General features: G+C 34.4%; 1 protein-coding gene across 5 annotated transcripts in view; it reads left to right on the forward strand.

The window, feature by feature from the left end:
* The window catches only part of COP1 (COP1 E3 ubiquitin ligase), a 166,951-nt gene that overhangs the window by 92,372 nt on the left and 56,973 nt on the right, over positions 1-17,606 (forward strand). For all 5 annotated transcript variants that reach the window (XM_072946062.1, XM_072946061.1, XM_072946064.1 and 2 more), the window contains 3 exons: positions 8,260-8,403; positions 10,737-10,845; positions 11,223-11,304. In XM_072946062.1, the coding sequence (XP_072802163.1) occupies positions 8,260-8,403; positions 10,737-10,845; positions 11,223-11,304 (335 nt within the window). The remainder of the gene's footprint in view (positions 1-8,259; positions 8,404-10,736; positions 10,846-11,222; positions 11,305-17,606) is intronic.

The following is a 17,606-nucleotide window of genomic DNA, read 5'->3' on the forward strand; positions in this document are numbered from 1 at the left end:
AGTTAGAGACTTAATCTTTTATTTCTTTCTATAGTAATTCATAAAGTCATAAAAACAGCCACTAGACAGCAATACTACAATTCCCATTAATGAGAATAACACAGAAATCAGAAAGAAATCAAATAGTTAGATATTTTTTAATTAAAAGTACAGTTAAAATAATATGTATGACAAAATAAAATGACAGAAATAAAAGCCAATGTGTGCTTGATAAATGTAAATAGTCTAGCCTCCCATCAGAAAGGAAATATTTTCATGTTAGATCATAATATGAAGCATAAAACTATGCTGTATGTAAAAGGTCCTAAAACTTGGAGTTGTGACTAGAAAGTAAGGTTTAATTCCGGCTAGAAATTAAATCTGTTTATCTTCCCCCTACTCCCCACATTCACACACGTGTGCGCATACATGCACACACACACAGCACTTCATGATAATCAAGATTTAGTCCATGATGAAGTTTCAGTAGTTATAAATATCATATATTGGGAAATCCCTCTGTTAACTATAGTATAAAATAAAAGTATTAGTTATATGAGACTTTAAATCAGATCAGATCTTAGTTCATGACAGATCAGATGTAAGTGAACTAAAAATAAAACTATAGAAGCCCTAAACAGCACATAATTAACAAGTTAGAACACATATACAAACATGTATAAAGAAAATGACTTCTTTTAAGGTGTCCATGGCACATCAGAAAATGTAGAGTCTAAATCATGTATCAAATGTCAAGTCACAGAAAATAAAAATAGCAGAGATAGCATTATCTAATCACAATACGGTAAGACTAGACATTTGTAACAAAGTTAGAAAACAGAAAAAACCTAACGCATGAAAATATAAAAGCTATTTTGGCAACTTTAGGGTCAAAGTGGAAATGAAACCACTTTGGTGACGCTTCTATGTATTAGAACCTATGGGACACAGAAAAAAATTTCTTGCTTTACACACTTAACTAATGAAGAAGTAAGTATGAAAATAAATTAACTATCCAGCTGAAGAAGTTAGAGAAAGAACAAAATAAGCCTGAGTAAACTAGAAGGAAAGTAATAAGGTAGATGTGAAAAAATGAGTGAATTATAAGACAATTATTTTCAATGAGCCTCTTAAAACAAATAAAAGATGCACATTTGTTAGCTTTATCAAGTGAAAACTAGGAGAAACTTCAAGTACATAAAATAAATGAAACTGAGGAAATAACTACAGGTACATTGGAAGAAAATAAGAAGGAACTACATTGCTCATGTCTATTGCAAATAAACTTGGGATCTTAGATGGTACAGATTATTTTCTAGGAACTGTAAATGATCTGAACTGTCCCTAGAAGAGTAAAAATCTACACAGTCTAATTACAATGGGAAAAATAGGGAAAGTTGTCAAATAGAAAATAGTAAACCTCACTGGAAAGACAGGAGATCTAAAAGAAGAAAAAATTTAAAACTGCTGAGGAAACAAAATTTGAGCAAAGTTAAAGCATATGCCGAAATGGAAAGACTAAGCATCAGGAAAATATCAAGTTTTCCTTAAGTAATGTATACATTTAACGTGATTGCAGTGAAAGTAATCAGTTAGGACACATTTTGTTGGTTTTTGGGAAATAAATAAGTTGTGTTAAACTTAAAAATATAGTTGCAGAATGCCTGGGAAAATTCTGAAGAAAATGATTAATAAAAGGGCACTAGTTCCTATAAGACGTTACAACATACGATGAGAAAGTAGTACAAGGACTGAGCTCCGGGATGCTTGATGTGGAAACCGAGACAGGAGGAGGAGTGAACTGTGCACACTGTGATGGATGTGCCAGTGAGGGAGGGGAAAAACCATCTCTGTTGAGGAAAAGGGAGTGATACCTAAGTCAGCTGTTGTTGATATTCAAGTAAGATAAGAATTCAGACTTTGCTGTTAGATTTAGCAGCCTGAAGATGATTGTTGAGCTTGATACAGCATTTTCAGTGGAGGAGGTGAAACCTTGATTCCAGTGGGTTAAAAAGAAAAGGAGGAGAGAAATTAGAATCCGTGAGTATGGACATCTTTTTTGGTAAAGTTCTGCAAACAGAAAGGAAAGGAATAGAGTGGTAGCTAAAACAGAATTAGGGTTTTAAGTGATGTTTTGTTTTGTTTTGTTTTGTTTTGTTTGTGTTCCACTTGAAGTAAAACATATTGAAAGGGCTTACGGGAAAGAGCTAGGAGAATGGAAGAAATTAATGATACAGGAGAGAGATGGGAATTGAGGAAGCAGTCCTAGAGTAGGCAACCAAAGCTGGGATATAGTGTACAAGTGGATGTGCTGGTCAGGTCTAGGAGCATGGCTCCTTCGTTCAGTGACGAGAGAGGTGGCAGAGTATATCAGAGTGTGTGGGCATCTGCTGATAATTGGAGGATTTCTTGGTGGGAACCTTTGGAAGTTACCTTCTTATTTTTATATTTTTGATAAACTAGAGAGCAAAATAATCTACTGAGAGTGATTAAGAGGAAAGAGAAATTTGAGAAGAATGAAGAAATTATGTACCTTTCTTTTAAGCAAATAGGAAAGTATATGGGACAAGGGAAATTTACCATAAAGTTAGGCAGTGTTAAGGCCCCATTGAGGATAGTGATCATGAGTTTAAAATGTATTGGGAGAACATGCTTTTTTTTCTAGCCATGTTCAGCAGTGCAAGTTCAACTGTGCAGTGAGTAGAGAGATGTAACTAAGATTAGAGTTTTTCCAAGGAAGTTAGGTGTAAGAAATAAGAGAATTAAAAATGGTAAAGGAGTACAGAGTTGTTTGTGAGGGAATCCTAATTATTGACCATGTAATTTAGGATGGGTAAAGAAGTGAATACCCAAGGCAGTGGTAATGAGATCAGTGAATTTTTATGTCCTAATGGGCTTGAAGACCTGAAAGATTTTTGGACATAGTGAATTAGCTGGCACAAACAGAGGTGGTTATCAGAAAGCAGTATGTCAGAAAGTGAAATTGAAATTATAGAGGGAATGAAGTTACTGGTAACAAAAAAGTCTAGGGTATGATCATGGTCGTGTGGAGTGAAAGTGAGCAGAATAAAAGATCTTTAGAGAAGAGAAAGCCAAGAAACTGATAGACCAGGGTATTAGAGTAATCATCTGTGTGATTGTTGAAATGGTTAATAATTATGACAAGGGTAGATTTGGAGAGAGTGATTCTGAGCTGAAAGATAAAATTTCCAAGAACTCATGGATTGGTAGCAGGAGTAACAAGGAACAGTACGGAGTGCTATAAGTTACAGGAGGTTTTAAGGAGGTTGGAGGGAGAATGGCTGGAAGAAGGCATGGATAGCAAGGAGGACACTGACTTTCATCTCAGCGGCCTGCTTGAACATGGAGTGTGAGAGAGCTTCAGGGGAATTGGCTTTTTCAGGGGAAGCCAAATTTCAGTTCAGTTAAGAAGGTAAATGGGAGCATTCCGAGGCAAAGTTGAGGTTATCAGTGGTAATCTGGGTGGGGAGAGGTTTAGCTTTATTTAACTATAGTAAAAAGGACATGATTTTTGACCTAGCACATCGTAATCCAGGTATATTTAAGGATATTCTTGCAAGTGTGAAAAATGACACACACAGAAGGGTATTTACTAGTTGCAGCATTGTTTGAAAGTGAAAGACTAGAAAGTAAATGTTCCTCATTAGACAGGTTAAATTTATGATACATCCGTATGTTGGAATTCTCTGCAACCACTGGGAGAAAATTGAGGTATCCCTAATATGAAATGATTGTCAAGATACTGTGTGATGTGAGAGGGAGAGGGCAAAGTGCAAATCAGTATGTACGATACCATCCCATGTGTTTAATTTTAAAAAAGAATATGAATACATATATGCATAAGTAACTCTAGAGTGATGCACAAACTGTAACTATTGGTTGTCTCTAGGGAGGTCAGTTGGGTGCTTATTTGGCAAGATTGGGAGGGAGACTTGCTTTTCTCTGTATACTTTTTGAAGCATTGCTTGTATACATATTTTTAAAAATAAAATAAGTTTTAAGAAAAGGTTCAAGCCAGGTTATGAAGGATCTTTGCCAAAGGTTGGAGTTTGGATTTTACATGGTTGTATATAAAGATAATTATGTGAACAGAGCTGTGTTTTTGGAAATTTTCCCCAATATCAGGCCTTCAGGTGGATTAGGAAAGAGGAAATCAGGATTAACAGACTTGTAAGGAGGCTGTTGCAATAGCCCAGGTTTGTGTTAATGCACATTTCTGCGAATTTCTCAAATGAGTTCTGGTTTTCCATCAGCGAGGTCTGTGTTTGACAGGTAACAGGCACGCTGGGTATTTGATGGAGGAAGATACTCACGCATCATTCATTTTCTTCCAGTAGACCTTAGTGATCATTGACTCCTGAATTCCTGCGCCATGTTTTGTCCTTGTCCTTTGGAATTTGCATATTTGTGTATCATCTTTCCCACTAATTAGAAAGCTTATGAGGCTACTTTACTCCTTTTTTTTCCTCAGTCTGTTTAAATTGTTGCACAGAATGAATGATATTCTTACTGTCATATATAATATAGTAAGTATCATTATTTTATGTTATTATTTATTTTGCTTTTGAATGTATTCCTTGAAGACTGGCCCTTTTTTTTTTCTCATTAAAATGGGAAGTTTTGCACAGTGATTTGAGAGCTTAGGCTCTGGAAGTGGATGGCTTGAGTTGGAATTATCTAGTGAACCTTGGGCAAATTACTTAACGTCAGTATACCTTAGTTTCCTTATCTATACAATGGAGATTTGAAGATTAAATATATTTTACGTAAAGTGCTTAAGACAGTGCTTGACACATAGTGAGTGTTAATTGTGTTATGGAACATTTCACTGTTATTGTTTGGGGAGAAAGTCAGTTAAATAACATCAATTCTTACTTACTTTACCTGTATTTGTATTCTTTAAAGATCTGCCTTTTTCTTTTTCTTTAAAATGGGCAATTTCTGAATCTTTTTTTGTTTCCTTGAAATTATGGTAGCGTCTGTCTCTTGGGGCACACTAACATGGTAATGCATTAGAACTTTAACAACTGTGTTCACTTTATATTTTCTTTTGATAAATTGGATTCTAGTATGGAGGGGTACTAATTTGCCTTGTTTGCTAATACATGTTTTATAATTATAATTAATATGACAGACGGCGGGAACACTGACAAAGTTCCCTTCTTGAAATATTGACATCTTTACATTGCTTTGTGCTTCACTCTACTAGATGTATGCATTAATCAGGTGCCTTGTGTGATCTGTTGCCTTAATGCTTATTCACTTGACTGATGGCCCTTTTGACAAAGAATACAGCCAGTTCCTGAAGCTGAATTATGTTTTACAACTGTTTAAATAAATCAACTTTTTAAAACAGTTGAAACATTCTAAGTGTGAAAGAAAAATGCAGTTTATTTTCATGTGTAAGTAAGTCCCCATTTATATTATTTTTCAAAAAAAAAGTTTATTTTTTAAATTTAAAAAATTATATGAAACCGAATTGTTGCAGTTAACTTGTATAAACCACTTGTTTTATTACTGGTGATAGTGGATAGCAGAAATGAATTTTGTGTATCAAGAAGGACTTATAGTTCTTTTTTGAATTTATTTGCATAAGTGCTTTTTCAGCCTAACTCGTCACTGTTTATTATTTTTGTTTGTGTCATCAGATTTCATAATTAGGGCAACTGAAATACTGTATTGTGAATAAAGAGGCCATCCATTTTGATTAGCTCTGAAAAGCTCTCTGTACCTGGAATGTACATTGTCCTTTTGAGTTTATTCCATGATCTGTTTCTAGAGTCTGATTTTATTTGTGTTTGGGAACAGATATGATTAAATTTGTCCAAGATTGGGAACAAATGATTCAGTCTTTGAAAGTACTTAAATTCTTAGTTAATGTAGAAGTGCTTGCCTTTTTTTTTTTCCAGTAAAGGTAGCTGTTTGTCTTTCTTTCTCTCTCAGCCAAGATTTACTAGAAATAATACTATTCTTTATACTTTTTTAAATCAATATTTCTATTAAAATTTTATTGTTTTTAAACTTCAAAGAACCTCAGTATCCCAGAATATTAAAGGATACTGTCTAGGCCCTTGATATCCTAGTATATTAAGAACAAAACATGACCAGAATGTAAGAACACAGTAACAGTAAAGTCTAAACAAAAAGTTAATTTTTTAGTAAGAGTTAAGAATGAACTGACATAGCTAAATAGTAACCTTTGTTGACATAAGAGAGCTGTCTTGAATAACAGGGTAACAAGAGAAGAAATAATAGACTTATTTACTTATTTATATTATCAAGTCAATTCTTTGACAGCATTTTTATTTATGTGCCAGTTTTCTTCCTGCAGTGTCTTTGGAATTTTAATAAGTTACTCTCTAAACTTTTTTATATTAAAAACAAATAGTTGGGAAGTGACATGTTAACTTTTACTGGTACAACATTTGGAATGCTGTTGAATTATTAGCCATGTATGTTTGTAGGTGGAGGAAAAGTGTTTAGAATAATATAAGTGGTTCTCCCTTGAAGCCTTTAGCAGTACCAAATTTCCTAAGGATAAAATTTCAGTTCTGACAACTCTGTCTTTTGCCAGACATAGTAATATTTCTCCTTCAGTGGCATAAGGCTGGGTATAAATTGAGTTAGGATAGATGAGTAGTTGCCATCAATACATTTAATGCTGCTTTAGAGTCCGCAGGACAGATAACAGTAGCTCAGACAGCAGTTCAGTTGAGATTATTGTATAAATAAATCTATTGCAGTGCTACATAGTTGTACTGGAGGGAGCATTTGCTGAATTGTGCAATAGTCAATGACATTTAATGAAATTCCTTTAAAATTTTTATAAAATTAAGGAAGGATTTAAAGCTATCATAAAAAATGAGCATCTCGATGTGTGTTTTAATGGGAAATATTCTTAATGTGTACTTTTCTTTATTCATTGTCATCAGCTTAGCAGCGCTTCTAACTATGTTATTAACTCACTGATCATTAATTTTTTGGTAAAAGGATATCACAGGTAATCTATAAAGAAAAGTACGTCATGTAGATATTTGTGTGCATTTAATGAATGCTGGAAGTATGCAGAATAGACTACTAGCATATCATTTTAGACACAAGATGGCTGACTTTGGGCTAGTTACTACAGTTCTAGGCCTCTGTTTTCTCATGTGTAAAATGTGGATAAATTAATACCTATCTCATTGAGTTATTATGAGAATTGAATGAGTTAATATGCACAGTGGTCATAGTGAGTGGTCAGGGAGTTATCCATAATTATTATGTAATTAGTTGAAGATCAGTGAGAACTCATGTATTGCCTAGCCTTTTAACTAAGTTCTAGAAAGGACGCTTAACTCACTGAGAAATAATGTTTGTGATGATTCACTTTACTTTTAATTCCATTAGATCACTTAGTATTCTTGCTGATTATATAACACCTTTATTGAGACTCCAAGTTAAGATCTTGAAAGGAGAATAGTCTTGTGCTCTGCTAAGTAGCTTTTTCTGGAACTTGTATAAAAAGTCAGTAAGAGAGGGGTGAATTCCCTAAGTAACTAAAGGAAGAGCGATGTTTAGCTTTTCCCTTGTTTGTTGGTGGTTTAAGGAATCTGTATTGGGGGTTAATAAGTCAGAGATCATATTTGATTGGAAGATTAGAGATGGACTTGGGGAAATGTAATGATAATTTAAGATTCCATTTTTATTGTGTATTTTACCCTTTTGTCATCACTCCTTCCTTAATTGCTTCAGTAATTCAGCGTGTGTACTGACTCATTAAAATGGCATGAAATACTGTGAAATTCTGTCATCCCCACCAAATGGTAAGAAGGGAAATAGCTAGAATTTATGAGAAGATTGATTGACAATTCTCTTTTGATGTATTTTTACTATACCAAACCATTAAATCTTTCCTCACTACTTAAGCAGTGTAACTCTGTTAGCTTTGACAGTTGGGTATGTTGTAATATGGTTATTAAAACTGAATTGAAAACTTGTCAAGTTTCCAGGAACAAAAGAACCACCCTAAGCAGAATTGTGTAGCTGTACACAGTTGGCCCCCACTTGTCATTTTACATGTCTTGATAATGACTTCATCTGGACATAGGGCCTAGTACAATTTGAAGGCATTTCAAGCAGATCTCTTATCCTTGTAGACAGGATCACTTTAGAAGTAGGGGAAAAAAAAATTCTGAAATGTTGTCATTGTAAACATCACAAGGATAGGTAAGTGGTGCTACTGACTGCTTACAAGTATGTGTATATTTTTTCCCTTAGTATTGAATTTGACCGGGATTGTGACTATTTTGCAATTGCTGGGGTTACAAAGAAGATTAAAGTCTATGAATATGACACAGTCATTCAGGATGCGGTGGATATTCATTACCCTGAAAATGAAATGACCTGCAATTCCAAAATCAGGTATTTACATTATTTTCTTGACATAACACAGTGTGTATATAATAATTAGTATCTGTAATTAGTATGAGTTTGTTATTTTACCTTTTCATGAGACTCTTACTCATTCATGGTGAACACTATAATTATATACGGAAGATATGTCAGAATATCTTTTTTATAAATACTGGTTGCTTTCCTCTCTGGGGGTTAGTAGTTACTATTTTTCTATTTGCCAAATGAAAATCCTTTCTTTCCCTTAATCAAATAAAGGTCTTTATTGCGAATGGCCTTTCACTGGGTATTGAATAAAGGATTCCGGTAGCCCAATAAGTAGGGTCTCAAAGTCAGGAATTTTTCCTCTAGCATGCACACATCTTTAAATATAGTTGTTTAGAGTTTTAAGAATTCTTTTCACAAGGACATTCTGCTTCTTTCCATGAAGGCATAGCATTTGTTTTGTGTATTTGAGGGTAAAGTTAATAATGGGTGCTTTTTAAATCTGGAATATTGTTTAAAATGCAGGAACTGGACCCTACTTCTGATCTGCCCCCCAAAATCTTAGAGGAATCCTAGAATCTGCATATTTGAAACAGTCTTCCTAAGCTAGTCTCATAGGCACTGACTTAAAAGGGAGTAATGTAAGGAAATCACTTAATAATAAACTTATTCAGAACTTTGAACATTTTCCAATCATCCCTGTACCATTTTTATCTGGATGAATGACACATATAGTATGTGAGTATAGATGGTTATTTTAATAATGTTAATAATATAGCAAGTATTGCAGTCTTTTTATAATTTATTTGTTATAGCTTTCCTTTTTGTTTCCTTATTTACTCATAAAAATGATAGACTGATAATGCTCATTTGTCAGTGGTGCTCACCATCGTGAGTCTGTTATTTGTCCTAAGTGGAAAGAATACAACGTGATTAAGTCATCATTTTGTTGAATTCTTATGTGTAGGCATTATTCTAAGTGCTTTGTCTTAAGCAAATAGTTAATGCCCCATTTTATACACGAGGAAGCCGAAGCACAGAAAGGTTCATTAACTTGCTTAAGATTGCACAGCTAGTTTGTAGATGAGTCTGGATTCAAGCAGAAGTAGTTTGGTTCCAGCATCTGTGCTCCTAACCGTTTCATACTACAAACAGAGGCCATAATGGTAATACCTATTTCATAGGATTGTACTTTAAGTAAATCCATGTAATACATTCAGTACAATACTTGGCCCATATCAAGAATTTGTAATAAATGTTACTGTAATGAAAATGTGGGCTAGAGGGGTTACTTTTTCTGTCTTGACATATGTGAAAATAAGACAATACTTTACGGAACCTTGGAGTAAAGGGAGTAAACTGTTCAAGGCTGAAAACTGTGGGCTTGGAGCTGAAACTATCAATATGTAAGCATGCCTGAAATCAGTTTGGAGTGCACCAGTTGTGAAAGGGAACTAAATTACCCAAGGCCACAGCTAGTACGTGGCAGATCTGGAATTTAAGCTCAAGTCTATCTAAAAATCCACAGCTCTTAACTGTTTCATGTAATTTCTCCCAGAAATTGCAATAAGTATATTTACATGTACAGATGAATTCTTCCAATCGCTAAAACTTATCCTTGACTGCAGCTAGTAGAGAGCAAAAAGACTATTGTTTTCAAATGCTTGGACGTCATGTAGGTTAATTGCTTTGCATTCTAAGTGACTTCTTCCTTCATGTACATTAGCTTTACTGTATGCATGATGAGCATATGTGTCTAGCCAAAAATACGCATTTTTAGATGTTGCATTCTTGATTTTGGAACATCTGAGGATACCTAAAACCATAAAAGTTAAGAGTTTAATTCTAACAGTTAAATGCTTTTAATTGGAGTTTCACTCATACACTTACGTTATGATTTGTATATAAACCCAGAAACCCAATTCAAACTAATTTATTGGCTTATATGATTCGGCACAGCCGGATCCAGGGGCCTGAACAGTCGGGTTAGATCTCTGACGTTCTGTCCTGGAGTGCTTTGTGCCCCCTTGGCCTCTGTTATCTTCACTTATTGGCATGCTCTCCTCACACACCAGAGATGGCCAGCAGCAGCTTTAGGCTCATCATATCCGTCTTGCAGCTCCTGATGAGAGTGAAAAGTGGTTAAGGGTCGTGACTTGGTAGTTTCAATAGAAAAATCTGGGAATCATTTGATATCTTTCTTCCCGGGTGTGTTGTGAGCAGGATGATGATTGTGAACTCATGCAGACCCCTTTAAAAGGGTTCTAGGCTTTCTGGACACATCAAAGTGCTTTTTGTGCCTGTTGTTATTTATTTCTATGTAAAGTGAGGCTTAACTATATATTCCTTTCTTTCAGCTGTATCAGTTGGAGTAGTTACCATAAGAACCTGTTAGCCAGCAGTGATTATGAAGGCACGGTCATTCTGTGGGATGGATTCACAGGACAGAGGTCAAAGGTCTATCAGGTAAATAAGGATACTAGTCACTTGGTTTAAGAATCACATCTTTTACCTTCTTAATAATTGTAGAGCTTCATGTGCTTTATAATTACAAATTTAAAGTCACTGTTTAGGATTTTTGTAGACCTGTGGAATGCTTTTCTGAAGCATCTCTTCAGACTGTTTGCATTTGTAGAATGTATCAAGTGAATTTCCAAAAGCAGTAATTTTAGTAAATGTTTATATAAAAACCTTAGGAGCTGCTTTGCATCTCATTTGATTTCCGAGCCAGTTCTTTCTCCCTCTCATAGCAGTAAATTTGTGTCATTTGTTTGTTTGTTTCTTGCTTTATTTATTTTAAGATCTATAGTCTGTCTGAGACTTTGTCTTCCTTCTACATCCAGGAGCATGAGAAGAGGTGTTGGAGTGTTGACTTTAATTTAATGGATCCTAAACTCTTGGCTTCGGGTTCTGATGATGCAAAAGGTATTTGAATTTCGTCCCCCAGCTTAATTCCTTTTACTGGCAGAGCTGCAGATACTTACTGAAACCCATAGCAATCCTTTGTGGTTACTGATTATTCTAAAAATAATCTAATAAACACAAAAATCTATTTCTCTTTTGGAGTGAGTGAAAAATGAATATACTGCATCTTCATTATAATAATGTGTTCTGGATTCATGCCACTTGGTGACATTTTTATAACCAGTTCCTTTATATATACCATCGAATGAATTTTTGTTGAAATATTTCGACATTTCTATACTTTGAATTATATCAAATTTCCTGTGTCTATTAAAATCTTTTAGTGAAGTCTGTCACGTCACGCTCAAGGCAAAAATTCTGCATCTCTTTCTGCCAATTTAATTGACCTGTCTTCTATTTTTTCTTGTAGATCCATCTTTACTATTCTTTTCTGTTTTCCTTATTGTCTTGCTTTAGCCTGGTTCTTCTCATCATTAGATTTATAAAGCCCTGTTAGCAGATTTTTTTTTATGTTTAGAGTTAGTAGCCTTAATTTCTTTGCCCTTCCCTTCTTTCCTTCACATAACTTGCAGACTGGTGATGGATAAGCAAGGTTAGCTCTAACGTTGAAAACTTCATTTCACAATGATAGAGCTATTCTGTTCTATAAAAGTCAAGTGGCATGACTAGACAGCGCCCCAGAAAGTTTTGGATTAACAAGTAGCAAGTTGTTTACACACAGTGTATGTAGATTGGAATACCTTCCTTCTTGATTGCTTTAAGAAGTTATCTTTGAATTTCTAAATTATTTAGAGTATTGTGTTACAATTGATATTGTTATGTTTGAGAACAGTTTCACTAATTAATGTTAAACATCCTTTTTATAATAACACACTGAGAAGAGTCTTTATTGAGAGTACTTGTGTTTTTGTAATGAAGATTGACATTTGTTCAAAGGTGGTAACTGGTCAGAATCTTCATCAGGAAAATGGAAGCAATTTAAATAGGAAGAGCAATTTAAGTAGGAAGAGATTTTTGGAAAGTTTTTCATTAATTTTAAGTTGTATTAAAATACACATACAGTTAACCGTTTTAACCATTTTTAAGTGTGCTTACTGTTCAATGGCACTAACTGCATTGCCATTTTTTTGCAACCTTCACTACTGTCAACGTATAGAACTTTTTTCATATTGCAAAACTGAAAGTTTGTTTCTGTTTTACTGAAACAGTAACTCCCATTCCCCCTTCACCAGCCTCTGGCAGTCACCTTTCTACTTTGTGAAATTGACCTAGCACTCTTCAGTGTCACATTAGAGTGTTTGTCCTTTTGTAACAGATTTATTTTATTAGCATAATGTTTTCAAAGTTCATCCATGCTGTAGCTTGGGTTAGAATTTCCTTCTTTTATAAGACTGAAAAATAATCTTTTCTATGAATATACCACATTTTGTTTCATTCGTTGATGGACAGACACTTGGATTGCTTTCACTTTTAGGCTGCTGTGAATAATGCTGCTATGAACATGAATGACAAAATATTTCTTTATTTTATTTTTAATTTTGTAGGGCATTTGGATATTTATTTATTTATTTATTTATTTATTTATTTATTTATTTATTTATGTGGTGGGGAGGTGATTCGATTTATTTATTTACTTTCTGAGGAGGTACTGGAGATTGAACCTAGGACCTTGTGCATGCTAAGCATGCACTTTACCACTTGAGCTATATCCTTCCCCCCAAAATATTTCTTTATATCCCTGCTTTAAGTTCTTCTAGTTATATAGTCAGAAATAGAATTGCTGGATCGTAATGATACTTACATACTTAATTTTTTAAGGTAACTTCCATTCTGTTTTCCACAATGGCTGCACCATTTTATATTCCCGCCAATAATGCCCAACTGTCCTGATTTTTCCACATCCTTGCCAACACCTGCTCTTTTCCCTTTTAAACAATAATGATCTTAAGTGGTATCTTATTATGGCTTTGCTTTGCATTTCCCCAGTGATAGTAATGCTGAACATCTTTCCATATGCTTATTGGCCATTTGTGTATCTTCTCTGGAGAAATGTTTAATCAAGTCCTATGCCCATTTTTCAATTAGGTGTTTGGATTTTTTGTTGTTGTTGTTGTTGTTATTGAGCTGTAGGAGTTCTTAATGTATTCTGAATGTTAATTCCTTATCAGATATGTGATTTGTTGATAGTGTGCTTTAATGCACATAATTTTTTCATATTGACGATGTCCAGTTTGCCTGTTTTTTTTTCTTTTGTTGTCTGTGCCTTTCATGTCATATTCAAGAAGTCATTGCCAAATTCAATGAAATTCAAGTAAGTTCAATGAAAATTCAAGTAAATTCAGTGATACTCAGGGTAAATTCAAGTTTTTGCTCTGTTTTCTTCTAACAGTTTTGTTGTTTTAGCTGTTACATTTATGTCTTTGATCCATTTTGTGTGAACTTTTGTACGTGGTGTAAGGTAAAGGTCTGACTTCATTCTTTTACATGTGGTTATCCAGTTTTTCCAGCACTGCTTGTTGCAAGATTGTCCTTTCCCCATTGGAAGGTCTTGACACCCCTGTTAAAAACCATTTGTTCATATCTGTGAGGGTTTATTTTTGGACTCTATTCTCTCCCATGTGTCTATATCTTTGTCTTTATGCCGCTACCACACTGCTTTGTTTACTGTAGCTTTGTTTAGAAATCTGAAAGTAAGTCCTCCATTTCTTTCTTTCTTTCTCCCCCCCCCCCAGGTTGTTTTGCTGTTTTAGGTCTATTAAGAGTCTATATGAATTTTGGGGTGGATTTTATTCTATTTTTGCAAAAATCTTCATTGAGATTTTTGTTAGGAATTGCATCAAGGCTCATCTATCTAACTGGTCTTTTCAAAGAACCAGCAGGGTTTTGTTGACTTTCTCTATTGATTTCTGACTTTAATTTATTGATTTTTTCTCTGATTTTTATTATTTCTTTTCTTCTGCTTAGTCTGGATTTGATTTGCTCTTCTCTCTCTAGTTTCCTAAATTGGAAGCTTAGGTTATTGATTTTGGAACTTTTTTCTTTGCTAATATGTGCATTAGTGCTATAAATTTTCCTTTAAGTACTTCATTCTACAAATTTTGTAAAGTCGTATTTCATTTTCATTTAGTTCAAAATATTTTTAAATTTTGCTTGAGGCTTTTAAAATTTGATTTATATTATTTTAAAGTGTGTTGTTTAATCTACAAGTATTTTGGAATTTTCCAGCTTTTTTTTTTTTGATTTCTAGTTTAATTCCTTTGTGGTCTGAGAGATACATTGTATTATTCCTGTTCTTTTAAATCTGTTAAAGTCTGGTTTATGGCCCAGAATGTGATCTGTCTTGGTGAATGTTCCATGTGAGTTGGAGAAGACTGTGTGCTCTACTCTTACTGGATAAAGAACTTTCATAGCTAGAGAGTAGAGGTCAGTGCCTGGCTTCAGAACTTTGAAGGACAAGGTTGTTGTGGCTAATGCAGCTGGTAATTTGAATTGGAAGCTGGGGCTCAATTATCATTTTGAAAATCTTAGTGCCCTTAAGAATTAGGCTGAATCTACTCTGCCTGTGCTCTGTAGATGCAACAGCAAAGCCTGGATGACAGCACTTCTGTTTACAACATTGTTTACTGAATATTTTAAGGCCACTATTGAGACCTACTGTTCAGAAAAAAAGATTCTTTTCAAAATAATACTGCTCATTGACAGTGCACGGGGTCATCCATGACCTCTGATAGAGATGGGCAATTAAATGGATGTTTTTTTCATGCCTGCGGACACAACATCCATTCTACAGCCTGTGGCTCAAGGAGTAATTTCAACTTTCAAGTCTTATTATTTAAGAAATACATATTTGCAATGCTACAGCTGCCATAGATATATGACACCTGATGAATCTAGGCAAAGTCAATTGAAAACCTCTGGAAAGGACTCACCATTCTAGAAGCAGTGAACAACATTCATTATTCATGGGAAGAGGTCAAAATATTAACATTAACAGGAATTTGGGAGAAGATGATTTCACCCTTCACGGATGATTTTGAGGGGTTCAAGACTTCAGTGGAGGAAGGAAGTAACTGCAGGGTGTGGTAGAAATAGCAAAAGAACAGGGATTAGAAGTGGAGCCTAAAGATGTGGCTGAATTGCTGCAATCTCATGATAAAATTTGAACAGTTGAGGAGTTACTTCTTATGGATGAGCAAATAAAGTGGTTTCTTAAAATGGAATGTATTCCTGGTGAAGATGGTATGAAGATTGTTGAAAAGACAACAAAGGATTTAGAATATAACATAAACTTGGTTGATAAAGTGGCCTGGTTCAAGAGGATTGAATCCAGTTTGGAAAGAAGTTCGACTCTGGGTAAAATGCCATCAAACAGCATTGCATGCTACAGGAAATCGTCCATGAAAGGAAGAGTTAACCGACAGGGCAAACTTCATTTTTGTCTTGCTTTAAAAGGTTGCTACAGCTACCCCTGCCTCGGCACCACCATTCTGGTCAGTAAGCAGCCATCAGCACTGAGGCAAAACAGTCTTCCAGCAAAAAGGCTCTGATGATGGTTACCCTTTTTTAGTAATGAAGTATATTTTAGTTGAAGTATGTAAAATATTTTTTAGATATAATGCTCTTGCACATTTAATAGACTTAAGTATATAGTATAATATGACTTTCATGTATATAAAGCACTAGGAAAGCAAAAATTTTGTGTAACTCACTTTATTGCAATATTTGCTTTATTGTGATATTCTGGAACCTAATGTGCAGTATCTCAAGGTATGCCTGTGTTTAGTGTTAATTAAATATATATATCACTCCTTGACTGGTGATTTTACTTACAAAATATAGCCTCTGTGATAATTTTATAGTCAGAATATTTTAAATTAGTTTTGATATATTTTACATAAATATATTTAATATCTTATATATTTAGTTTTTGATAAATTTTAGCAGTTATTTATTAATGGAAGTTATTTTTTCATTGCATAATTAAGTTCTGAGTCTTTACAAATGATATTTTTCCTATTCATGCTGTGTATTTTAAAAATAGTTTGTTTCCAATTATATATGCACATATTTGCATGTTAAAAAACTATCAATATGTAGCAAGGTAATCAGAAAAGATTTCATAAGCCATTTTATGAGTTCTTTGGGAGAAATGTATTTTCCCTTTTAAATACATAACGTAAGAATCATTTGCGATAAATAATTTTGTATTTGAAATAAAATAACCACATTCTTTAAATGCTTTTTTTTTTTAAACTCTAAATATGAGGTGAAGAATTTAGGCTTTAGGACAGAATAAAATTAGCCTTATACATTCTAAGTTTTCATAGTTTTATTAGTTAACGTAAAAGTGCTAACTTTGAAATCTTGCTAAATTTTAAAAGTTAATTTTAGTTAACTCATATTGAATGAAATGCTTTTACTTCTTTTCATCAGAGGACTAAAAAAGTGAACTGCAACTTAATAAATAAATAGCATTATGATAGCAGTTATCTTTCTTATAAGATATACACTTTACTAAGTGTAATATCTCCTGGATCCAAATGAAGTTAAAATGCTTATTCTGGCCGTCATCCCAGGTGGCTCCCAGTGATCTCTGGTTTCCGATATTCCCACACTTGTTTAGTTTCCCTTCCTCCCCCATTGTGCCAGTCTGCATGTTGGGAAGAATACTGCAGAAGGTGTGTGGCTTCTGAAATTCGGTTATAAAAGACAGCACAGCCTCCATCTTCATCATTCTCTTTCCAGTCACTTTGGTTCGGGAGAAGCCAGCTGTATTGTCATAACCCCAAATGGTGGGGAATTGAATCCTCATGCCAAGAGCCATGTTGAGTGAGCTTTGAAACAGGTCCTCCAGCTCAGCTTAGCTGTGACCTCTGAGCCTTGACACAGTAAGCCAGAAGCACCCAGCTAAGCTGCTTGGGGTGTCCTGTTTCTCAGAAACTATTTGACGTAGTAAATTTTGTTGTTTGTTTTATGTTGCTAAGTTTTGGGGTAGTTTGTTGTACAACAGCGGCTAACTGATACGACCAGGGCTGTTTTCTTTTTGATGAAATTTAAAAGAAAAACTTGCCATTTGGTAATCAGCACTGTCAAAATGCACATCTTTGTGTTTAATCTTTTATACCTTTTTATAGACTTACCAAATAGTGTAGCTGTTTATGGTAGTTTCTGGTGAAGTAGCACTTTTCCTTTTCACTCGCTCTGTTTTCTGTAGGATCTAGACAGCAGTTCATAAATGGGTCCAGGAGCATCCGATAGCAGGCATACTCCTACCTGTGCATCCTCACTAAAGATACGCTTTC

Source organism: Vicugna pacos, chromosome 21, assembly GCF_048564905.1.
Source record: "Vicugna pacos chromosome 21, VicPac4, whole genome shotgun sequence".
Classification (NCBI taxonomy): Eukaryota; Metazoa; Chordata; class Mammalia; order Artiodactyla; family Camelidae; genus Vicugna; species Vicugna pacos.